The sequence below is a fragment of the Symphalangus syndactylus genome, chromosome 20 (assembly GCF_028878055.3).
Source record: "Symphalangus syndactylus isolate Jambi chromosome 20, NHGRI_mSymSyn1-v2.1_pri, whole genome shotgun sequence".
Lineage (NCBI taxonomy): Eukaryota > Metazoa > Chordata > Mammalia > Primates > Hylobatidae > Symphalangus > Symphalangus syndactylus.
Genome location: NC_072442.2, coordinates 39,954,648 through 39,980,446, shown reverse-complemented (window position 1 = coordinate 39,980,446; position 25,799 = coordinate 39,954,648). Strand labels below are relative to the sequence as shown.

The window sequence follows — 25,799 nt, the reverse complement described above, 5'->3', positions numbered from 1 at the left end:
TGGCCAGGGTGGTCTTGGACTCCTGACCTCAGGTGATCTGCCTGCCTTGGCCTCCCAAAGTGTTGGGATTACAGGTGTGAGCCACTTTGCCCGGTCTCAGCTGAGTATTATCTTCTTTACCTTTTTTTTCTTTCCTTTTTTTTTCTTTGAGACAGAGTGTCACTCTGTCACCCAGGCTGGAGTGCAGTGGCACGATCTCTGCTCACTGCAACCACCGCCCCCCGCCCTGGGTTGAGGCCATTCTCTTGCCTCAGCCTCCCGAGAAGCTGGGATTATAGGCGTGCACCACCATGCCCGGCTAACTTTTGCATTTTTATTAGAGACAGGATTTCACTATGTTGGTCAGGCTGGTCTCGAACCCCTGACCTTGTGATCCACCCGCCTCGGCCTCCGAAAGTGCTAGGATTACAGGCGTCAGCCACCGCACCAGGCCTTTTTTTCTGTTTTAATTGTGGTAAAATATAGGTAACATAAAATTTACCATTTTCTCTGTTTCTAAGTGTATAGCTCAGTAGCATTAAGTACATTTATATTATTGTATAATCATCACCACTGTCCATCTGTAAAACTTCACTCATCTTCCCAAGCTTACATTCTGTAATGTCCCATTCCCGCCTTCCCCCAGTCTTTGGCAGCCACCATTCTGCTTCCTGTCTTTATGAATTTGACTACTCTGTATACCTCATATAAGTGGAATCATATAATATTTGTCCTTTTGTGACTGGCTTATTTCACTTAACGTAATGTCTTCAAGGTTCATCTATTTTGAAGCATTTGTTAGAATTTCTTTCTTTTTTAAGGTTGAAAAGTACTCCTCTTTATGTATATATATTTCATTTATCCATTCATCTGCTAGTGGACACTTGGATTGTTTTAACCTTTTGACTGTTGTGATTAATGGTGTTGTTAATGTCGAGGTTTTTTTATGTTAGTTTTAATGTTAATCTTTCTTATTCTATCATTAGCAGATAAATGTGTCTTAAGTTAAAGGCAGTTTGTCCCACATAAGGAGTAATGAAAACAGGAGAGGAGAAAGGTTCAGTAATTTTTCAAATAGATCTTTTTTTTTGACCTTTAGTACTGCATAGGCCACAGCTAACCTTTATCAATGAACTTTATGCAAATTACAAGCATTTGAACTACTGAATATGTTTATGGTTTTGGAAGGATGAATCTTTCTGTCTTCAAAGAATATCATTTAAGTCATTTGGAGCATTCTTTTGACTTACTTTTTTCATCCTTTTACAGTAACATCTTTACCAGCAATGACTGATCGTTTGGAGTCCATAGCAAGACAGAATGGGTAAGTAGTCTTTCTGTAGGCAGAAATGTTTAACTTAGTGTTAACTTTGGGTGGCTTTATTTATGTGTCTTCTATTAATTTTTGTTTTGATTTGTTCCTGCTAGACTGGGCTCTCATCTCAGTGCCAGTGGCACTGAATGTTACATCACGTCAGATATGTTCTATGTGGAAGTGCAGTTAGATCCTGCAGGACAGCTTTGTGATGTAAAAGTGGCTCACCATGGGGAGAATCCTGTGGTATGTGTTGTTGATATTTCACTGGAATCTGTGGGGTTTACTTAGGGACATTCATTTTAAAATTAATTGTTGGGGTTTAAATAGCTTGCGTTTAGGTTTTTTCATGAGCCACTGTAGAGATGATGTGATGGACTACAAAATCAACAGCTATAGAATGGGATTTAGAAAACATGGGTCCCATCTCTGACATCATCCAAAGGCTTTGACAAGTGGAAACACCATAGGAACCCTTTTCCCTTTCTCTTTCCTTTCTTTCCTTTCTTTTCTTTCCTTTCTTTTCTTTCTTTCTTTCTTTCTTTCTTTTTTTTTCTTCATTTATTTATTATACTTTAGGTTTTAGGGTACATGTGCACAATGTGCAGGTTTGTTACATATGTATCCATGTGCCATGTTGATTTCCTGCACCCATTAACTCGTCATTTAGCATTAGGTATATCTCCTAATGCTGTCCCTCCTCCCTCCCCCCACCCCCCAACAGTCCCCGGAATGTGATGTTCCCCTTCCTGTGTCCATGAGTTCTCATTGTTCAATTCCCACCTATGAGTGAGAACATGCAGTGTTTGGTTTTTTGTCCTTGCGATAGTTTGCTGAGAATGATGTTTTCCAGTTTCATCCATGTCCCTACAAAGGACACGAACTCATCATTTTTTATGGCTGCATAGTATTCCATGGTGTATATGTGCCACATTTTCTTAATCCAGTCTATCGTTGTTGGACATTTGGGTTGGTTCCAACTCTTTGCTATTGTGAATAGTGCCGCAATAAACATACGTGTGCATTTTCTTTCTTTCTTTCTTTCTTTCTTTCTTTCTTTCTTTCTTTCTTTCTTTCTTTCTTTTCTTTCCTTTCTTTCCTTTCTCTACTTTTCTCTTCTTTTCTTTGCTTTTCCTTTTCTTTTCTTTCCTTTTTTCTTCTCTTCTCTTTTCTTTGCTTTTCCTTTTCTTTTCTTTTCTTTTTTCTTCTCTTCTCTTTTCTTTTCTTTTCGAGGCAGAGTCTCATTCTGTCGCCTGGAGTGCAGTGGCATGATCTGGGCTCACTGTAATCTCTGCCTCCTGGATTCAAGCGATTCTCCTGCCTCAGTCTCCCAAGTAGCTGGGATTACAGGTGTGTGCCACCATTCCTGGCTAATTTTTGTATTTTTAATAGAGACGGGATTTCTCTATGTTGGCCAGGCTGGTCTCCAGCTCCTGACCTCAAGTGATCCACCTGCCTCAGCCTCCCAAAGTGTTGGGATTACAGGCGTGAGCCACTGCACCGGCAGGAACCCTTTTCATTTCATATCAACAAACGTGAGCTGCAATTGAACAATAGGTGCTGGGGATACAGAAATAAATTACTCGGGGTTCCTACCCTCAAAGAGATTATAATCAAGAACAGATGATCTGAAAAATTATGTAATAGAGATGAATATAAAATCTGTGTAACCAGACAATTTGATATGAATTCCATGTATGGCATTAGAGTTCCTAATGTTTTAAACAAGCTACTGAAAGTTGATTCCTTTAAAAACTATTTCATATGCTTTGGCTTTAAATTTCTCACCCTATGGTTCACCAAGTAGGAAGAAGATACTTTTTAATATTTTAATATGAGGACCATCTGTAGTTTTAATGGTTTTGTTGTAAAACATGTGCTATAGAAAAAGAGAAAGGCTTTTGATATCTTCAAAGTTGCTAAAGTAGTTTCAGTGTTTTAACATAATTTCTTTGATTTCAGAGCTGTCCAGAGCTTGTACAGCAGCTAAGGTGAGCAAATACGATTTATATTCCTTGATATTGACAGTGCTATTCTTTACAGCTGGGTTTTAAGACTGGTCAGAAGTTATTCTCCTCAGGAACAAGTTTATTTTCTTGGGCAAAGATTTTTAAGAGTCTATACTTAATCACATCCTGAATTGACATAGCATAGCTTTTCACCCTACTCTATCCCAGGGTTTTTTTGTTTTTGTTTTTGTTTTGAGATGGAGTCTTGCTCTATCGCTCAGGCTGGAGTGCAGTGGCGTGATCTCAGCTCACTGCAACCTCTGCCTCCTGGGTTCAAGTGATTTTCCTGCCTCAGCCTCCGGAGCGGCTGGGACTGCATGTGTGTGCCACCATGCCTGGCTAATTTTTGTATTTTTAATAGAGACTAGGTGGCTGGGTGCGGTGGCTCACGCCTGTAATCCCAGCACTTTGAGAGGCTGAAGCAGGTGGATCCACGAGGTCAGGAGTTCAAGACCAGCCTGGCCAAGATGGTGAAACCCCATCTCTATTAAAAATATAAAATTTAGGCTGACACCTGTAATCCCAGCACTTTGGGAGGCTGAGGCAGGTGGATCATGAGGTCAGGAGATCGAGACCATCCTGGCTAACACGGTGAAACCCCATCTCTACTAACAAAAAAAAAATACAAAAAATTAACTGGGTGTGGTGGCAGGCGTCTGTGGTCCCAGCTACTTGGGAGGCTGAGGCAGGAGACTGGCATGAACCCGGGAGGCGGAGCTTGCAGTGAGCCGAGATCTCGCCACTGCACTCCAGCCTGGGCGACACAGTGAGATGCCATCTCAAAAAAAAAAAAAAGAGAAAAAAAAATTAGCCAGGCGTGGTGGTGAGTACCTGTAATCCCAGCTACTTGGGAGGCTGAGGCAGAAAATTGCTTGAACCTGGGAGGCAGAGGTTGCAGTGAGCCGAGATCATGCCGCTGCACTCCAGCCTGGGTGACAGAGCAAGACTCCATCTCAGAAAAAAAAAAAAAATAGAGACGAGGTTTCGCCATGTTGGCCAGGCTGATCTCGAACTCCTGACCTCATATCTCCCAAAGTGCTGAAATTACAGTTGTGAGAGCCACCATGCTGGGCCCTTTTCTTTTCTTTTTTTTTTTTAAGACAGAGTTTTGTTCTTGTTACCCAGTCTGGAGTATAATGGTGCGGTCTCGGCTCACTGAGCACCTGGCCCCTTTTTTGTTTTTTTATTTTTATTTTTTGTTTTTTTTTTTTTTGGTGAGATGGAGATTTACTCTTGTTGCCCAGGCTGGAGTGCAATGGCGTGATCTTGGCTCACCACATCCTCTGCCTCACAGATTCAAGCGATTCTGCCTCAGCCTCCCGAGTAGCTGGGATTACAGGCATGTGCCACCATGCCCCGCTAATTTTGTATTTTCAGTAAAGACAGGGTTTCACCATGTTGCCCAGGCTGATCTCGAACTCCTGACCTCAGGTGATCCGCCCACCTCGGCCTCCCAAAGTGCTGGGATTACGGGCGTGAGCCACTGCACCCAGCCTATTTTTATTTAATTATTATTATTATTTTTTGAGATGGAGTCTCGCACTGTCGCCCAGGCTGGAGTGCAGTGGCGGTCTCGGCTCACTGCAAGCTCCGCCTCCTGGGTTCACACCATTCTCTTGCCTCAGCCTCCTGAGTAGCTGGGACTACAGGCGCCCACCACCATGCCTGGGTAATTTTTTGTATTTTTAGTAGAGATGGGGTTTCACTGTGTTAACCAGGATGGTCTCGATCTCCTGACCTCGTGATCCACCCGCCTCGGCCTCCCAAAGTGCTGGGATTATAGGCGTGAGCCACTGCTCCCGCCCCTGTTTCTTTAAGTTTTAATTTTTTTTTCTTATTTTGCCTCAGATTCCCAACAGAAAGATATCCCAGGGTCTCTTAAACTTGGTCCTAATAACAATTTGGATTGGAAAATTCTTTGCTCCTGGGTGGCCTGGTGCATTCTATTATGTTTAATAGCATCCCTGGCCTCTTCATTAGTTGCCAGTAATATCTCCTTAGTTGTTACAACCATGTCCCCTGGGGCGCAAAATCACCCCTGGTTGGGAATTGCTGATCTAGGTTTAGGAATTCCATATAGCTGGGGGCCGTGGCTCATGCCTATAATCCCAACAATTTGGGAGGTCAAAGTGGGCAGATCACTTGAGGCCAGGAGTTCAAGACCAGCCTACCTAGCCTGGTGAAACCCCGTCTCTACAAAAAATACAAAAATTAGCTGAATGTGAGGCCGGGCATGATGGCTCATGCCTGTAATCCCAGCACTTTGGGAGGCCGAGGCAGGCAGATCACCTGAAGTCGGGAGTTCAAGACTAGCCTGACCAACACGGAGAAACCCTGTCTCTACTAAAAACACAAAATTAGCCGTGCGTGGTGGCACATGCTTGTAATCCCAGCTACTTGGGAGGCTGAGGCAGGACAATCGCTTGAACCCGGGAGGCAGAGGTTGTGGTGAGCCAAGATCGTGCCATTACAGTCCAGCCCGGGCAACAAGAACAAAACTCTGTCTCAAAAAAAAAAAAAAAAAAAAGTGGCTGAGCGTAGTGGTTCACACGTATAATCCCAGCTACTCGGGAGGCTGAGACAGAAGATGGCTTGAGCCTGGGAGGTGGAGGTTGCAGTGAGCTGGGATCACATCACTGCATTCCAGCCTGAGTGATGGAGCGAGACTGTCTCAAAAAAAAAAAATAAAGAATTGTGTGTGGAACAAAATAAGTAGAAGGTAATCATTGAATCAGAGAAGGCTTGATAATTGAGTATAATACCATGAAAATAACTTTTTTGCTTTGATTTTGGGAAAAATTGTTTCATTTAGAAGGTATATGTGTGTTACAGTAAAAGTACTAGGCTTGAAGATAGTTGCTTTTAGCAGATAGTGGATTTTTTCACTTTTAATTGAGTGGAAATTTCTGTACTTAAATTTAAACTCAGAATTAAGACTTTTGGGGAATTTAAGGAAGTTATTACATACACTTTGTTTTGAGCATAGCAAAGTTCTCAGGCACCACATGAGGATATCTTAGAGTGTTCACATTGAGGAACTAAGTTGTGTATGTGTGTGTGTAAAAGCGTTTTTTTTTTTTCTTTTTTCTTTTTTTTTTTTGAGATGGAGTCTCGCTCTGTCGCCCAAGCTGGAGTGCAGTGGTGTGATCTCTGCTCACTGCAAGCTCTGCCTCCCGGGTTCACGCCATTTTCCTGCCTCAGCCTCCCAAGTAGCTGGGACTACAGGCGCCCGCCACCATGCCCGGATAATCTTTGTATTTTTAGTAGAGATGGGGTTTCATCGTGTTAGCCAAGATGGTCTCGATCTCCTGACCTCGTGATCTGCCCGCCTCGGCCTCCCAAAGTGCTGAGATTACAGGCATGAGCCACCGCGCCCGGCCTTTTTTTTGAGATGGTGTCTCACTCTGTTGCCCAGGCTGGAGTACAGTGGCACAATCTAGGCTCACTGCAACCTCCCCCTCCCGGGTTCAAGCGATTTTCCTGCCTTAGCCTCCTGAGTAGCTGGGATTACAGGTACCTGCCATTATGCCCGGCTAATTTTTGTAGTATCCGGGCATGAGTGAATCCTTATGTGTACTAAAAATACAAAAAATTAGCCGGGTGTGGTGGTGCTCATCTGTAATTCCAGCTACACAGGAGACTGAGGCTGGAGAATCGCGTGAACTCAGGAGGCGGAAGTTGTAGTGAGCTGAGATCGCGCCATTGCCATGGGACTCCAGCCTGGATGACAGAGTGAGACTCTGTCTCATAAAAGAAAAAGAGAAAAAAAGAAATAATGTTGACTTTTACCTGATACTACCATTTAGTATAGATGGTAATATTAAGGTAAAGAATATATTTTGCTGCTACTCGTTTCTTTTTACTGTCTTAATAGCACTGTTGACTGTAAGTGCTTAGTAAATGCTCACCGAATGTCTACTCAAGTGTCTGACATTGTCATGGCAGCTTAGCTTTCCAGAGAGCTTTTTTTTCAAGTTTGAAAAAAGATATCAAGAGTTGAATTGTGGAGATGTATTGGATTCCTAAACCTATCCACAAAAGCCCATTTGTCCGACAATCGAAGCCTGAATATTGGGTCCTAGAAAGCCAGAGGTCATGGTAGTAGTTTATTTTTTCTAGGGTATATCTGATCATAGCAATATTTTCTAATGGGTAGTTTGCCTCGAGAGTACCCACTACCTTTTCTCTGGGTCTCCATCTCTGTCCCAGTATTTGTTTTCCCTCTCATCTTTGCTCTCATGTTGCTGTATACCCACAAGTGTTGTGTCTTCCCAATTTATTTTCTTTTTTTGAGACAGAGTCTTGCTCTGTCGCCCAGGCTGAAGTGCAGTGGCGTGATCTCGGCTCACTGCAAGCTCCGCCTCCTGGGTTCACGCTGTTCTCCTGCCTCAGCCTCCTGAGTAGCTGGGACTACGAGTACCCGCCACCACACTCGGCTAATTTTCTTTTTTGTTTTTTGTTTTTTTTTTTTTGAGACGGAGTCTCGCTCTGTCGCCCAGGCTGAAGTGCAGTGGCGCAATCTCGGCTCACTGCAAGCTCCGCCTCCTGGGTTCACGCCATTCTCCTGCCTCAGCCTCTCCGAGTAGCTGGGACTACAGGCGCCCACCACGACGCCCGGCTAATTTTTTGTATTTTTAGTAGAGACGGGGTTTCACCGTGGTCTCGATCTCCTGACCTCGTGATTCGCCCGCCTCGGCCTCCCAAAGTGCTGGGATTACAAGCTTGAGCCACCACGCCCGGCCTTTTTTTGTATTTTTAGTAGAGACGGGGTTTCACCGTGTTAGCCAGGATGGTCTTGATCTCCTAACCTCATGATCCACCCACCTCGGCCTCCCAAAGTGCTGGGATTACAGGCGTGAGCCACCGTGCCCAGCCCTTCCCAATTTATTTTCTTCTTCTTATCTGTGCAATCAAAAGTTTTATTTTTGTTGACATCCAAATTCAATTATATATTTGGAAGAAAGGAGCTGGGTGTGGTGGTGCACACCTGTTGTTGAAGGTGAGAGGTTGAAGTGAGAGCATTGCTTAAGTCCTGGAGTTAGAGTCTGGCCTGGACAACGTTGGGAAACCCTGTCTCTATAAAAAAATTAATAAAAAGGGAAAAGAAAGGAAAGTTGTTAATGATTGATTTAAATCAGGTTTCATTACTTGGGAGTTAATAAAACACCTGGTAAAGAGGTTTTGCCCACCTTCCTTTTAACTTTCACACTGCTTATTAGCACCTTCTCCAGGGAAAGTGGAGCAGAGAGACAAAGGAAAATCTTTTCTTTTCTTTTGCTGCTTTTCATTGATGCTAGAAAACTTTTGAGGAAAACGGTTAAAGCTGATTATTAAAATCAGTTTTATATAGCTGTGATTTTTGGCACTTTGTTGTAAGATTGAGTAATAATTTTATGTTTTATTTTCCTCTTTTTCCCCTCTTCCCTGAACTCCTTATAGGGAAAAAAATTTTGATGAATTTTCTAAGCACCTTAAGGGCCTTGTTAATCTGTATAACCTTCCAGGGGACAAGTAAGTATTTTTAATATTTTTGCTTTTGTTTGTAAAAATCAGTATAAATCTATAAGCCACCTTATGCCTAGAAATTTGCCAACTCTTCTGCTATTTGTCACTCCTAGTTTCTACTTACACTGCAATCTGTAGCTCAGCTTCCAACATTAGGCCTTTTAAAGATATTTTCAATAGGCAGTGCCTGATTAATCGATCATAATGCTGGAAGACAGAATATAATCTTTGAGATGTCCAACATTCCAATTTCCAGGCTGAAAGGAATTAGTTGTTGTGGAACTGGCTTTAATTCTATTTTTAACCTACCTGGGATTCTATTAACGTATTTGGCTTTTTAAAACAGAGATAAAAATAAGCTTTGAAGTGCTAAAAATAGGCTTTAATAGTAGTGAAGCCAGTCAAAGTGGCTCATGCCTCTAATCCCAGCACATTGGGAGGCCAAGACAGGAAGATTTCTTGAGCTCAGGAGATCAATACCAGCCTGGGCAACATAATGAGACCCTGTCTCTAGCAGAAGGACAACAACAGGTTAGATGAGTGGTGATGAGTGCCTGTAGTCCCAGCTACTTGGGAGGCTAAGGTGGGAGGATCACTTCAAACTAGTAGTTTGAGGGTGCAGTGAGCAGTGATTGTGTCACTGTGCTCCAGCCTGGTTGACAGAGCGAGATGCTGTCTCAAAAAAAAAAAAAAATATGTGTATATATATATATATATATATATATATATATATATATATATATGTAGTAACAAAAAAAATTTTATTTTAAGCTGGGTACAGTGGCTCACGCCTTTAATCCTGGCACTTTGGGAGGCTGAGGTGGGTGGACCACCTGAGGTCCGGTCAAGAATTAATGTTTTGGGCCGGGCGCAGTGGCTCACGCCTGTAATCCCAGCACTTTGGGAGGCCGAGGCGGGCGGATCACAAGGTCAGGAGATCGAGACCATCCTGGCTAACACGGTGAAACCCCGTCTCGGCCGGGCGCGGTGGCTCACGCTTGTAATCCCAGCACTTTGGGAGGCCGAGGCGGGCGGATCACAAGGTCAGGAGATCGAGACCACGGTGAAACCCCGTCTCTACTAAAAAAAATACAAAAAAAAAATTAGCCGGGCGTGGTGGCGGGCGCCTGTAGTCCCAGCTACTCGGAGAGGCTGAGGCAGGAGAATGGCGTGAACCCAGGACGCGGAGCTTGCAGTGAGCCGAGATTGCGCCACTGCACTCCAGCCTGGGCGAAAGAGCAAGACTCTGTCTCAAAAAAAAAAAAAAAAAAAAAAAAAAAAAGAAACCCCGTCTCTACTAAAAATACAAAAAATTAGCCGGGCGAGGTGGCAGGCGCCTGTAGTCCCAGCTACAAGGGAGGCTGAGGCAGGAGAATGGCGTGAACCCCGGGGGGCGGAGCCTGCAGTGAGCCGAGATCGCGCCACTGCACTCCAGCCTGGGTGAAAGAGCGAGACTCCGTCTCAAAAAAAAAAAAAAAAAAGAATTAATGTTTTAAAATTTTTTTTTTTTTTTTTTTTAATACGATTGTCGCTCTGTCACCCAGGCTGGAGTGCAGTGGCATAACCTCAGCTCACTGCAGCCTCCACCTCCCAGGTTCAAGCAGTTCTCCTGCCTCAGCCTTCCGAGTAGCTGGGATTACAGGTATGCGCCACCACGCCCGGCTAATTACTATTTTTTTTTTTTTTTTTGAGATGGAATCTTGCTCTGTCGCCTAGGCTGCAGTGCAGTGGTGTCATCTCGGCTCACTGCAACCTCCGCCTCCTGGGTTCAAGCGATTCTCCTGCCTCAGCCTCCCGAGTAGCTGGGATTAAAGGCGCCCGCCACCAACCTGGCTAAGTTTTGCATTTTTAGTAGAGGTGGGGTTTCACCATCTTGGCCAGCCTGGTCTCGAACTCCTGACCTCAGGTGATCCACCCACCTTGGCTTCCCAAAGGGCTGGGATTACAGGCGTGAGCCACCATGCCTGGCCAGTTTTTTTTTTTTGGTTTTTGTTTGTTTTTTTGTTTTTTGAGACAGAGTCTCGCTCTGCCACCAGGCTGGAATGCAATGGCACGATCTCGGCTCACTGCAATCTCCACCTCCCAGGTTCAGGCAATTCTCCTGCCTTAGCCTGCCAAGTAGCTGGGACTACAGGCACACGCTGCCACGCCTGGCTAATTTTTTATTTTATTTTATTAGAGACGGGGTTTCACCATGTTGCCCAGGCTGGTCTCAAACTCCTGAGCTCAGGCAATCCGCCCTCCTCGGCTTCCCAAATTGCTAGGATTATAGGCGTGAGCCACTGCGCCTAGCCAGTTTTTTAAAAAAATATATATTTTTGCCTTCAATTTAGACTTGCTCTTTAGGCCCTCTATGTCACTGTTTGTGTTTGTATGTATATATGTGTATTTTTCAACTTTTTTTTTTTTTTTTTTTTTTGAGATGGAATCTTGTTCTGTCACCCAGGCTGGAGTGCAGTGGTGTGATCTTGGCTCACTGCAACCTCCGCCTCTCGGGTTCAAGCAATTCTCCTGCCTCAGCCTTACGAGCAGCTGGGATTACAGGTGCCTGCCACCACGCTCGGCTAATTTTTGTAGTTTTAGTAGAGACGGGGTTTCGCAATGTTGGCCAGGCTGGTCTCAAACTCCTGACCTCAGGTGATCTGCCCGCCTCAGCCTCCCAAAGTGCTGGGATTACAGGCTGAGCCACCCCGCCCGGTCATGTTTTTCAACTATTAACTCATGTTCTTCTCATTTACTCTCCAGCAAACTGAAGACTAAAATGTACTTGGCTCTCCAATCCTTAGAACAAGATCTTTCTAAAATGGCAATTATGTACTGGTAAGACTGCTAAAACCTTAATTCTGCATGATCCCTTGAGTTTTTCTCCAGGGAGATTAGGGTCCTATTTTATACATCTCTATTAAGCCTGTATGATAATATGTCCTTTCTCTTCCGAAATGATGATTGTATTCGAACTTCTGAGTATCAGTATCGTTAAGTTGTTGGTTACCATAGGTTTTATCTCAAGACTCATCAGACCTGGAGTCCCATCTGGGAAATAATAGTCTAAGTGTAATTTTTGTTCACCATACTACATACTGGTGTGTACTTGGGAAGAATCCCTTTACTTTGGAGGTGAAATACATTTGCTATATGCTCAATTACAAGACAGAACCATTATGATAGTATTATAAGACTTTGGGCCGGGCGTGGTGGCTCACGCCTGTAATCCCAGCACTTTGGGAGGCCGAGGCGGGCGGATCACCTGAGGTCACGAGTTCGAGACCACCCTGCCCAACATGGTGAAACCCCGTCTCTATTAAAAATACAAAAAATTAGCCGGGCGTGGTGGCGGGCGCCTTTAATCCCAGCTACTCGGGAGGCTGAGGCAGGAGAATCACTTGAACCTGGGAAGCGGAGGTTGCGGTGAGCTGAGATTGCACCACTGCACTCCAGCCTGGGCGACAAGAGCGAAACTCCGTCTCAAAAAAAAAAGAAAAGACTTTGGAGAGGTGAACTCAATATCAGTGTGTACCAAGACCATCAGGGATTAAATATAAGCAAACATAGATCACTTGTCTTACAGGAAAGCAACTAATGCTGGTCCCTTGGATAAGATTCTTCATGGAAGTGTTGGCTATCTCACACCAAGGAGTGGGGGTACGTGATCCTATTTTGCTTGTTTAGAAACATGTCTAATTTAAGTTGAGGGTCATTACTTTTCATTTCACCTTTAGTTTGTTTGTTTATTTTATTTTTTTGAGACAGAGTCTCACTTTGTTGCCCAGGCTGGAGTGCAGTGGCATGATCTCGGCTTACTGCTCCCTCCACCTCCTGGGCTCAAGTGAATCTCATGCCTCAGCCTCCTGAGTAGCTGGGATTACAGGTGTGCACCACAATAGCCAGCTAATTTATTCTATTGTTGGTAGAGACAGGGTTTCACTGTTGGCCAGGCTGGTCCTGAACTCCTCGCCTCGACTGATTGGCCTACCTTGGTCTCCCAAAGTGCTGGGATTACAGGCATGAGTCACTGTGCCCAGCCTATTTATTTATTAATTTTTATTCTTTTTTTTTGAGACGGAGTCTTGCTCTATCGCCCAGGCTGGAGTGCAGTGGCGTGATCTCAGCTCACTGCAAGCTCCACCTCCCAGGTTCACGCCATTCTCCTGCCTCAGCCTCCTGAGTAGCTGGGACTACAGGCGCCTGCCACCACGCCCAGCTAATTTTTTTGTATTTTTTAGTGGAGACGGGGTTTCACAGTGTTAGCCAGGATGGTCTCAATCTCCTGACCTCGTGATCCGTCCACCTCAGCCTCCCAAAGTGCTGGGATTACAGGCATGAGCCACTGCGCCTGGCCAATTTTTATTCTTATGTATTTGTTTATTTTTCTTGAGATAGGCTCTCACGAGGCTGGAGTGCAGTGGCACAATCTTGGATCACTGTAACCTCTGCCTCCTGGGTTCAAGGGATTCTCCTGCCTCAGCCTTCCGAGTAGCTGGGATTACAGGCATGTGCCACCACATCCGACTAATTTTTGTATTTTTAGTAGAGATGGGGTTTCACCATGTTGGCCAGGCTGGTCTCAAATTCCTGACTTCAAGTGATCCTCCCTCCTCGGCTGCCCAAAGTGCTGGGATTACAAACAGGTATTGGCCACTGCACCAGTCCTATTTATTTATTTTTGAGACAGGGTCTTGCTCTGTTGCCCAGGCTGGAGTGCAGTCGTGCAATCATGACTTACTCTAGCCTCAACCCCCTGGGCCCAAACAATCCCCCTAACTCAGTTTCCTGAGTAGCTTGGACTACAGGTGCAGGATACCATGCCTGGCTAAGTTTTGTTATTTTATGGAGACATGGTCTTACTATGTTGCCTAGGCTGGTCTTGAACTGGGATCAAGTGATCTTCCTGCCACTGCATCGCAAAGAGTTGGGATTATAGGCATAAGCCACTGCGCCCGGCCTTATCTTGGGTTTTATAAACATATAAGCAGAGGGAGAAAATTACCAGATGTTTGTGTATTTTGTGATGATTTCTTTCTTTTTTTTTGTTTTTTGTTTTTAGGCAGAGTCTCGCTCTGTCTCCCAGGCTGGAGTGCAGTGATGTGATCTTGGTTCATTGCAACCTCTGCATCCCGGGTTCCAGCAGTTCTCCTGCCTCAGCCTCCCATGTAGCTGGAATTACAGGCATGTGCCACCATGCCCAGCTAATTTTTGTATTTTTGCCAGAGACAGGGTTTCACCATGTTGGCCAGGCTGGTCTCGATCTCCTGACCGTAGGTGAGCTGCCTGCCTCGGCCTCCCAAAGCGCTGGGATTATAGGTGTGAGGCACTGTGCCTGGCCATTTTGTGATGATTTCTAAGCTGTCAATACCTGTCCTCCCCATTTTTGTCCTTATCTTTTTTGAGACAGAGCCTTGCTGTGTCCCTCTGGCTGAAGTACCGTGGCAGGAACATAGCTCACTTCAGCCCTTAACTTCTGGGCTTAAGTGATCTTCCCGCCTCAGCCCCCTGAGTAGCTAGGACTTCAGTCAAGTGCCACCATGCCTGGGTAACTTTTAACAATTTTTTTAGAGATGGAGGTCTCACTGTGTTGCCTAGGCTAGAGTACAGGGGTGCAGTCATAACTCACTATAGACTTGAACTCCTGGCTTCAAGTGATCCTCGAGCCTCAGCCTCCCAAAGTGTTGGGATTATAAGTGTGAGCCAGTTCACCTGGCCTTTTTTTTTTTTTAATCAATTGTGTGAAATAAATTGTTAGTCCCAGAATCCATACTTCTGTCATCTATCTTTTTTTTGAGATGGAGTCTTGCTCTGTCGCCCAGGCTGGAGTGCAGTGGCACAATCTTAGCTCACTGCAACCTCCACCTCCCGGGTTCAAGCAATTCTCCTGTCACAGCCTCCCGAGTAGCTGGGACTACAAGTGCAAGCCACCATGCCTGGCTAATTTTTTGTATTTTTATTAGATACGAGGTTTCACCATGCTGGCCAGGCTTGTCTTGATCTCCTCACCTTGTGATCTGCCTGCCTTGGCCTCCCAAAGTGCTGGGATTACAGGTGTGTGCCACCACACCCAAGCACCTGTCATATTTCTTTATTTTTTATTTTTATTTTTTGAAACGGGGTCTTGCTCTGCCTTCCAGGCTGGAGTGCAGTGGCACAATCACAGCTCATTGTATCCTTGACCTCCCACCTTATCTTCCTGAGTAGCTGGAACTACAGGCACTCACCAGCATGTCAGGCTGATTATTATTATTATTATTTTTGAGACGGAGTCTTCCTCTGTTGCCAAGGCTGGAGTGCAGTGGCGTGATCTCAGCTCACTGTAACCTCCGCTTCCTGGGTTCAAGCGATTCTCCTGCCTCAGCCTCCCGCATAGCTGGGACTACAGGCACGTGCCACCATGCCCAGCTAATTTTTTGTATTTTTAGTCAAGACGGGGTTTCATCATGTTAGTCAGGATGGTCTCGATATCCTGACCTTGTGATCCGCCCGCCTTGGCCTCCCAAAGTTGTGGGATTACAGGTGTGAGCCACCATGCCTGGCCAATTTTTTTGTATTTTTAGTAAAGATGGGGTTTCACTATGTTGGCCAGGCTGGTCTTAAACTTCTCACCTCAGGGGATTCACCTGTCTCACCTCCCAAAGTGCTAGGATTACAGGCATTAGCCATCGTGCCCGGCCTATTATTATTATTTTTAGAGGTGGAGTCTGACTGTGTTGCCCATGCTGGTCTCAAACTCCTGGACTCAAGTGATCCTCTTGCCACAGCCTCCCAGAGTGCCAGGATTACAGGTGTGAGCCACCAGGCCTGCCATATTTCATAAGCTGTTTTGGAGCATGACTCTTCATATATGTTAAACTACTTTCTTGAATATAGGTTTATATAATAAATGTTAATGTTTTTCTGTATTTGTAATTTACCTGATAAAGATACAGTTACGAGTTTTATTTTTTATAGGTCATTTAATGAACCTGAAGTACTATGTCTCTCCTTCTGACCTGCTGGATGACAAGACTGCATCTCCCATCATTTTGCATGAGAATAATGGTAAGACTTTAATTGTAAAGGAATTAAAGGTTTTGTTTGGTGCCCAGCTTGCCTTTAATTTCTGGTTTGCTATTCTCTAATGAGTTTGCTGACCTTACCATTTGCACCTTATACACACAACACCTCACACACATGTATATGTGTGTTCACAAGTACATACGTATGTATATACACACATACATAATAGGAGCTTAATAAGTACTTTTGGGCTGGGCACGGTGGCTCACGCCTGTAATCCCAGCACTTTGGGAGGCTGAGGTGGGCAGATCATGAGGTCAGGAGTTCGAGACCAGCCTGACCAACATGGTGAAACCCTGTCTCTACTAAAAACACAAAAATTACCTAGGCATGGTGGTGCGCGCCTACAATCCCAGCTACTCAGGAGGCTAAGGCAAGAGAATTGCTTGAACCCAGGAGGCGGAGGTTGCAGTGAGTCAGGATTGCGCCACTGCACTCCAGTCTAGGTGACAGAGTGAGACTCCATCTCAAAAAAAGAAAAAAGTACTTTTGAATAAATAAGTAAATGAGCAACTCATAAGAAGAGATATAAACCGTCTGACCTGAGATAATCAGCTTACTCATTGTTTTAAAAATGAAGAAGGATGGTCATGGTGGTTTATGCCTGTAGTCCTACCTACTTGGGAGGTTTGGGCAGGAAGATTGCTTGAGCCCAGGAGTTTGAGACTGTAGCATACCATGATCGTGTGTGTAAATAGTCATGGTACTCCAGTCTGGGCAACGTAGTGAGTTACTGATCAAAAAAAAAAAAAAGTGAAGTTTTCTAAATTAAAGAACTATAGTAATGGATATTATATTCTGTTTGCCCTTAATACAAGAAAAGATAAAGAGAAATAGACTGCCGGGCATGGTGGCTCACGCCTGTAATCCCAGCACTTTGGGAGGCTGAGGTGGGTGAATCACCTGAGGTCAGGAGTTCGAGACCAGCCTGACCAACATGGAGAAACCCTGTCTCTACTAAAAATACAAAATTGGGCCGGGCGCGGTGGCTCACGCCTGTAATCCCAGCACTTTGGGAGGCCGAGGCGGGCGGATCACGAGGTCAGGAGATCAAGACCATCCTGGCTAACACAGTGAAACCCCGTCTCTACTAAAAATACAAAAAATTAGCCGGGCAAGGTGGCAGGCGCCTGTAGTCCCAGCTACTCAGGAGGCTGAGGCAGGAGAATGGCGTGAACCCTGAGGGGCGGAGCCTGCAGTGAGCCAAGATCGGGCCACTGCACTCCAGCCTGGGCGACACAGCGAGACTCTGGCTCAAAAAAAAAAAAAAAAAAAAATACAAAATTAGCCAGGCACGGTGGTGCATGCCTGTAATCCCAGCTACTTGGGAAGCTGAGGCAGGAGAATCACTTGAACCCGGGAGGCGGAGGTTGCAGTGAGCCGAGATTGTGCCATTGCACTCCAGCCTGGGCAACAAGAGTGAAACTCTGTCTCAAAAAAAAGTGAAATGGGCTGGGCGCGGTGGCTCACGCCTGTAATCCCAGCACTTTGGGAGGCCGAGACAGGCGGATCACGAGGTCAAGAGATCGAGACCATCTTGGCTAACACGGTGAAACCCCGTTTCTACTAAAAAAAATACAAAAAATTAGCCGGGCGTGTTGGCGGGCGCCTGTAGTCCCAGCTACTTGGGAGGCTGAGGCAGGAGAATGGCGTGAACCCAGGAGGCGGAGCTTGCAGTGAGCTGAGATCGCGCCACTGCACTCCAACCTGGGGGACACAGCGAGACTCCGTCTCAAAAAAAAAAAAAAAAAAGTGAAATGGACTAATACCTCCTTAGGTCCCTTTGTAGCTTCACTCATTGACTCCATCCCTTTATTGTTCGTTTGTTTGTTTATTTATTTATTTAAGATGGAGTCTCACTCTGTCACCCAGGCTGGAGTGCAGTGGTGCGATCTCAGCTCACTGCAACCTACGCCTCCTGGGTTCAAGTGATTCTTATGCCTCAGCCTCCCAAGTAGCTGGGACTACAGGCATGCACCACCACACCTGGCTAATTCTTGTATTTTTAGTAGAGATGGGGTTTCACTATGTTGGCCAAGCTGGTCTTGAACTCCTTACCTGAAGTGATCCACCTCTCTTGGCCTCTGAAAGTGCTAGGATTACAGGTGTGAGCCTTGGCGTCAGGCTCCTTTATTGTTATTATAATTTGGCATGGGGGATGGGGTAGTTCTCACTGTGTTGCCCAGGCTGGAGTACAGTGATTTGATCACAGCTCACTGCAGCCCCCGAAGTCCTGGGCTCAAGCCATCCTCCCGCATTGGCCTCCCAAAGTGCTAGGATTACAGGTGTGAGCCAGTGCATCAGCCTGTCCTTTTATTATGATCCTACTTAAATGCATTCTGAAGAAAAAATAAGTAAACATTGATACTGAGCCCTTCAGAAATGATGTTATTGGACTGCATTGTTTCTTGTGTTTTATTTACTGACAAAAATTATTGGTTGGTTAGAAAGGTAACTTCCAGGATTTCTAATTTTTTTTTTTTCCCGCAGACAGAGTCTCACTCTGTCACCCAGGCTGGAGTGCAGTGGTGCGATTTCGGCTCACTGCAACCTCCGCCCCCCAAGTTCAAGTGATTCTCCTGCCTCAGCCTCCTGAATAACTGGGATTACAGGCGCCTGTCATTGCACCTGGCTAATTTTTGTGATTTTAGTAGAGATGCAGTTTCACCATCTTCTGCAGGCTGGTCTTGAACCCCTGACCTTGTGATCCACCCGCCTCACCTTCTCAAAGTGCTAGGATTACAGGCGTGAGCCATCACACCCGGCCTGATTTCTTTTTTTTTTTTTTTTTTTTTGAGACAGAGTCTCGCTCTGTTGCCCAGGCTGGAGTGCAGTGGTGCAATCTTGGCTCACCGCAACCTCCGCCTCCCGGGTTCACGCCATTCTCCTGCCTCAGCCTCCCGAGTAGCTGGGACTACAGGCGCCCGCCTCTGCGCCCGGCAAATTTTTTGTATTTTTTTTTTTAGTAGAAACGGGGTTTCACCATGTTAGCCAAGATGGTCTCGATCTCCTGATCTCGTGATCCGCCCGCCTCGGCCTCCCAGAGTGCTGGGATTACAGGCGTGAGCCACCGCGCCCGGCCACACCCGGCCTGATTTCTAAGTTTTATAGGAACTACAGGCCTTGCCTGGTGGTTCATGCCTGTAATTTCAGCACTGTGGGAGGCTGAGGTGGGTGGATCAACTTTAGGCCAGGAGTTTGAGACCAGCCTGGCCAACCTGATGAAACCCCATCTCTACAAAAAATACAAAAAAATTAGCCAGGCATGGTGGTGCATTCCTGTAATGCCAGGTACGTGGGAGGCTGAGGCATGAAAATTGCTTGAACCTGGGAGGTGGAGGTTGCAGTGAGTCGAGATCACACCACTGCATTCCAGCCTGGACAGAGCCAGACTCTGCCTCTGATAAAAAAAGAAATAAATAGGCTGGGCTCGGCTGGGCGCGGTGGCTCACGCTTGTAATCCCAGCACTTTGGGAGGCCGAGGCGGGCGGATCACGAGGTCAGGAGATCGAGACCACGGTGAAACCCCGTCTCTACTGAAAATACAAAAAAATTAGCTGGGCGTGGTGGCGGGCGCCTGTAGTCCCAGCTACTCAGAGAGGCTGAGGCAGGAGAATGGCGTGAACCCAGGAGGCGGAGCTTGCAGTGAGCCGAGATTGCGCCACTGCACTCCAGTCTGGGAGACAGAGCGAGACTCCGTCTCAAAAAAAAAAAAAATAAATAAATAAATAGGCTGGGCGCAGTGGTTCACACCTGTAATCCCACCTGTAATCCTAGTCCTTTGGGAGGCCAAGATGGGCGGATCACGAGGTCAAGAGATCGAGACCATCCTGGCCAACATGGTAAAACCCCATCTCTACTAAAAATACAAAAAATTAGTCGGGCATGGTGACGGATGCCTGTAGTTCCAGCTACTCGGGTGGCTGAGGCAGGAGAATGATGTGAACCTGGGAGGTGGAGCTTGCAGTTAGCTGAGATCACGCCACTGCACTCCAGCCTGGGTGACAGAGCAAGACTCTGTCTCAAAATAAATAAATAAATAAATAAATAAATAAATAAAGGAATAACAGCATCTGATAAATTATAGCTGACAAATATTGCAAAAATTAACCTCTTAAAACATACTGTGATCCCCATCATTTGTATTACTTTGAGGAATACCCTTTTTCTTTCCTATCCCCAGTTTCTCGATCTTTGGGCATGAATGCATCAGTGACAATTGAAGGAACATCTGCTATGTACAAACTCCCAATTGCACCATTAATTATGGGGTCACATCCAGTTGACAATAAATGGTAAGTTAAATATAATTTTAGAGTAGCAAAGTCAATTTTTCTGAAAGCGCAGTATGGAACAACTTTTAACCTGGCTCTTACCCCACTTGAATTTCTAGAGGTTGGCCTTTTGTTTTATCCATTCATTGATTTCTCTTTTGTTCGATATCTGAGTGTTCCTCTCCAAAGTCTGCTCATAGAACACATTCTCTGCACTGAGAGGGAAAGAAGAGAACTGTGCTAATTCCTCTGGCTTAATGAGTGCCCCCTTTTATCTTACGTTCATTTGGAGTTACATTGGAGTAATAACTGGAGAACATGCCTCAGCATAAATGTTTGATTAAATTCTACAGTGTTAACCAATAGCATGTCTGGGAATTGGGGGTAGGAAGTTTCACAGAGTGAGCTTTTGAGAGTTTGTACTTATGTGTCTGTGTGATACATACATGTTTAAGAATAGGTGTTTGTGGGCCAGGCGCGGTGGCTCACGCCTGTAATCCCAGCACTTTGGGAGGCTGAGGCAAGCGGAACACCTGAGGTCAGGAGTTCAAGACCAGCCTGGCCAACATGGTGAAACCCCGTCTCTACTAACAATACAAAAATTAGCCGGGCGTGGTGGTGGGCACCTGTAATCCCAGCTACTCACGAGGCTGAGATAGGAGAATCCCTTGAACCCGGGAGGCAGAGGTTGCAGTGAGCCAAGATCGCGCCATTGCACTCTAGCCTGGGCATTAAGAGGGAAAATCTGTCTCAAAAAAAAAAAAAAAGGTGTTTGGGTTTTTCATTTTTATATCAAGTCAAAATCCAACGCTTCCACCCTCTTTTTTTTGAAGGACCCCTTCCTTCTCCTCAATCACCAGTGCCAACAGTGTTGATCTTCCTGCCTGTTTCTTCTTGAAATTTCCCCAGCCAATCCCAGTATCTAGAGCATTTGTTCAGAAACTGCAGAACTGCACAGGTGAGTTTTGAGCATCAGGATCTATTACTTGTTATAAGTGTGAAAAAGAAACTTCAAAGTCAGGTTATCGTGACGTCTTTCAGTCTTACATGCCTCATTGAAATATTAACTCGTAAAGATGTTATAGTGCTTTGTACTAGTAAATGCTTAGTAAGAACTCTTTTGGGTGAATGAATGTAGATATCAAGGGGAAACTGAGCTGTCAGTGTTTTCATCTTAACATGATCATTATATTGATTCTTGTTTTTCCAGGAATTCCATTGTTTGAAACTCAACCAACTTATGCACCGCTGTATGAACTGATCACTCAGTTTGAGCTATCAAAGGACCCTGACCCCATACCTTTGAATCACAACATGAGATTTTATGCTGTAAGTAAAGCCCTAGGGAGCTAGAATGTTATAGGTTATGTTTGGACCCAAGATCATAATCTTCATTATTGAGGTCAGATATGTTTCTTCGAGACTGCTGGATCATGTCCTATTTAGTAAGGCAGGAAATTACAGAAATCTCAGAAATGGACTGGGCACGGTGGCTCACGCCTGTAATCCCCGCACTTTAGGAGGCCAAGGCAGGCGGATCACGAGGTCAGGAGTTTGAGACCAGCCTGGCCAACATAGTGAAACCCCGTCTCTACTAAAAATACAAAAAATTAGCCATGTGTGGTGGCAGGTGCCTGTAATCCCAGCTACTCGGGAGGCTGAGGCAGGAGAATGGCTTGAACCCGGGAGGCAGAGGTTGCAGTGAGACAAGATTGTGCCATTGTGCTCCAGCCTGGGTGACAGAACGAGACTCCGTCTCAAAAAAAAAAATCTCGGAAATGTACTGAAATAAAAGGGCATGAGCTTCCATTAGGAAACAACAATGTACGTTTCTTTGTTGAATTTTTTGGGTGATTGGCCGGGCGCAGTGGCTCACACCTGTAATCCCGGGAATTTGAGAGGCCAAGGCAGGTGGTTTACTAGAGATCAGGAGTTTGAGACCAGCCTGGACAACATGGTGAAACCCTGTCTCTACTAAAAATACAAAAATTAGCCAGGTGTGGTGGAACATGCCTGTAATCCCAGCTACTTGAGAGGCTGAGGGAGGAGAATCACTTAACCCAGGAGGCAGAGGTTGCAGTGAGCCAAGATTGCGCCACTGCACTCCAGCCTGGGCAACAAGAGCGAAATTCTATCTCAAAAAGAAAAAAAAGAGGCTGGGTGTGGTGTTTCACAGGTCTAATCCCAGCACTTTGGGAGGCCGAGGCGGGTGGATCACGAGGTCAAGAGATCGAGACCATCCTGGCCAACAGGGTGAAACCCCGTCTCTACTAAAAAAATACAAAAATTAGCTGAGTGTGGTGGCATGCGCCTGTAGTCCCAGCTACTCGGGAGGCTGAGGCAGGAGAATCGCTTGAACCTGGGAGACGGAGGTTGCAGTGAGCCAAGATCGCGCCATTGCGCTTCAGCCTGGCAACAGAGTGAGACTCCGTCTCAAAAAAATAAAAAAAAAAAAGAAATTTTGGGTGATAGACTCTTTTTTTTTTTGAGCTGGAGTCTTGCTCTGTCGCCCAGGCTGGAGTGCAGTGGTGAGACATCTCAGCTCATTGCCAGCTCTGCCTCCCGGGTTCATACCATTCTCCTGCCTCAGCCTCCGGAGTAGCTGAGACTACAGGCGCCTGCCACCACGCCTGGCTAATTTGTATTTTTAGTAGAGACGGGATTTCACCATGTTAGCCAGGATGGTCTCGATCTCCTGACCTCGTGATCCACCCGCCTCGGCCTCCCAAAGTGCTAGGATTGCAGATGTGAGCCACCTTGCCTGGCAGGGTGACAGACTCTTAATGGTATTTTGAACTTTTAGAATATCATAAGTAGGTGTTATAAATTCTTACTGTTTAATTCTTTCAACTGCTATGAGCTTAGAATCTGGAAAGATCCTGAAAGTAATTACAGAGAGGAAAATGCTGGAAGCAATAATTATGAGGCTGGGCATGGTGACTCACACCTGTAATCCCAGCACTTTGGGAGGCCAAGGCAAGGCAGATCACTTGAGCTCAGGAGTTCAATACCAGCCTGGGCAACATGGCAAAATACTGTCTTTTTGATTTTTTTATTTTTTGAGATGGAATCCAGCTCTGTTGCCAGGCTGGAGTGCAGTGGCGCGATCTCGGCTCACTGCAACCTCTGCCTCCCGGGTTCAAGTGATTCTCCTGCCTCAGCCTCCTGAGTAGCTGGGACTATAGGTATACACCACCACGCCCAGATAATTTTTGTATTTTTAGTAGAGACGGGGTTTTACCACCTTGGCCAGATTGGTCTTTATCTCTTGACCTTGTGATCCACCCTACTCCACCTCCCAGAGTGCTGGGATTATAGGCGCAAGCCACCGCGCCTGTCATTTTCTTTTTTTTTTTTGCTCTCGTTGCCCAGGCTGGAGTGCAGTGGTGCGATCTCGGCTCACTGCAACCTCTGCCTCCCAGGTTCAAGTGATTCTTCTGCCTCATCCTCCGGCAAAATCCTGTCTCTACAAAAAAAAAAAAAAAAATACAAAAATTAGGCAGATGTGGCCGGGAGCAGTGGCTCACACCTGTAATCCTAGCACTTTGGGAGGCTGAGGCGGGCAGATCACGAGGTCAGGAGATTGAGACCATCCTGGCTAACATGGTAAAACCCCGTCTCTACTAAAAAATACAAAAAATTAGCCAGGTGTGGGGGCAGGCACCTGTAGTCCCAGCTACTTGGGAGGCTGAGGCAGGAAAATGGCGTGAACCTGGGAGGCGGAGCTTGCAGTGAGCAGAGATCGCGCCACTGCACTCCAGCCTGAGCTACAGAGCAAGACTCTGTCTCAAAAAAAAAAAAAAAAAAAAAAAAAATTAGGCAGATGTGGTTGCTCATGCCTGTAGTCTCAGCTACTCAGGAGGCTGAGGGGCTTCATCCTGGGAGGTGGAGATTGCAATGAGCCAAGATCGCACCATTGTACTCCATCCTGGGTAATGGGAGTGAAACCCTGTCTCAAAAATAATAATAATAATGGAATGTTCCAAAACCTCATCTGGACTTGAATTTATTTGAATCTTTTACAATAGACTAAAGTAGTAGCTACCAAATTCTGGCTGCATTATTATTATATAGGTGTTTTATTAAAAATAGAGATTTTGCGACCGGGCGTGGTGGTTTATACCTGTAATCCCAGCACTTTGGGAGGCCCAGGTGGGCGGATCACGGTCAGGAGAGGGAGACAATTCTGGCTAACACGGTGAAACACCATCTCTACTAAAAATACAAAAAATTAGCCGGGCGCAGTGGCGGGCGCCTGTAGTCCCAGCTACTCAGGAGGCTGAGGCAGGAGAATGGCGTGAACCTGGGAGGCGGAGCTTGCAGTGAGCCGAGATCGCGCCACTGCACTCCAGCCTGGGCGACACAGCGAGACTCTGTCTCAAAAAAAAAAAAAAAAAAAAAAAAAAAAAAAAAAATACAAAAAATTAGCTAGGTGTGCTGGCGGCTGCGTATAGTCCCAGCTACTCGGGAGGCTGAGGCAGGAGAATGGCGTGAACCCGGGAGGTGGAGCTTGCAGTGAGCTGAGATCGGGCCACTGCACTCCAGCCTGGGCAACAGAGGGAGACTCTGTCTCAAAAAAAAAAAAAAAAAAAGAGATTTTGCATTTATGGTTTAGGAACCTCTTTAGTATAGATTTCTGAGGTAGTTTTTATGTTAGCTAGGTTAGGAAACCACTAGCATAGTGCATTTACTAAAAAGACATCTTTTCAGCCTAATTAGTTCTTGATTGGCATTTATAATATCAGCTGATGAAAACATTCACTGTGGAGACTTTTCTGCACTTTTTTGAGCAGTAGGTTTTTTCAGGATACTTTGTGGTTGGAATACAATAGGTAACTAAATAGCACTCGTTAACTGTTTTTTTTGCCCAGGCTCTTCCTGGTCAGCAGCACTGCTATTTCCTCAACAAGGATGCTCCTCTTCCAGATGGCCGAAGTCTACAGGGAACCCTTGTTAGCAAAATCACCTTTCAGCACCCTGGCCGAATTCCTCTTATCCTAAATCTGATCAGACACCAAGTGGCCTATAACACCCTCATTGGAAGCTGTGTCAAAAGAACTATTCTGAAAGAAGGTACTGCCTTTCCTTTGATATGCTTACTGGAAGATGGAAACTTACTTCTCCAGTGGTTCTTTAATTGGTGGCCCATCAGAATCACCTGTAGAACTTAAAAAAATTTTTTTTTTTTTCATTTTTGGCATAAAAGTCAAGCAAATTAGCTGCACGTGGTGGTGCACGACTGTAGTCGCACCTACTTGGGAGGCTGAGGAAGGAGAATCACTTGAACCTGGGACGCAGAGGTTGCAGTGAGCTTAGATCATGCCATTGCACTCCAGCCTGGGTGACAGAGCAAGACTCTGTCTCAAAAAAAAAAAAAAAAAAAATCAAACGTGGAGCTTTTAACACTACAGATGATGGCCAGGTGTGGTGGCTCATGCCTGTAATCCAAGCACTTTGGGAGGCCAAGGTGGGCAAATCACTTGAGCCCATAATTTGAGATCAGTCTGAGGAACATGGCAAAACCCCATCTCTAGAAAAAGGTAGCCAGTTGTGGTGGTGTGTGCCTGTGGTCCCAGCTACTCGGGATCCTGAGGCAGGAGGATTGTCGCTTGAGCCTGGGAGGCAGAGATTGCAGTGAGCTCAAATTGCACCACTGCACTCCAGCCTGGG

At 45.6% G+C, this 25,799-nt stretch overlaps 1 protein-coding gene across 2 annotated transcripts in view; it reads left to right on the top strand.

Moving 5' to 3' along the window:
• The window catches only part of MED1 (mediator complex subunit 1), a 54,196-nt gene that overhangs the window by 11,071 nt on the left and 17,326 nt on the right, over positions 1–25,799 (top strand). Inside the window, exons 4-14 of one of the 2 annotated variants that reach the window (XM_055258041.2) lie at positions 1,249–1,303; positions 1,408–1,540; positions 3,257–3,285; positions 8,743–8,814; positions 11,554–11,628; positions 12,377–12,450; positions 15,748–15,837; positions 20,039–20,150; positions 20,963–21,087; positions 21,340–21,458; positions 25,001–25,202. In XM_055258041.2, coding sequence (XP_055114016.1) covers positions 1,249–1,303; positions 1,408–1,540; positions 3,257–3,285; positions 8,743–8,814; positions 11,554–11,628; positions 12,377–12,450; positions 15,748–15,837; positions 20,039–20,150; positions 20,963–21,087; positions 21,340–21,458; positions 25,001–25,202 — 1,086 coding nt within the window. The remainder of the gene's footprint in view (positions 1–1,248; positions 1,304–1,407; positions 1,541–3,256; positions 3,286–8,742; positions 8,815–11,553; positions 11,629–12,376; positions 12,451–15,747; positions 15,838–20,038; positions 20,151–20,962; positions 21,088–21,339; positions 21,459–25,000; positions 25,203–25,799) is intronic. The other variant, XM_063628850.1, reaches the window with a different exon arrangement.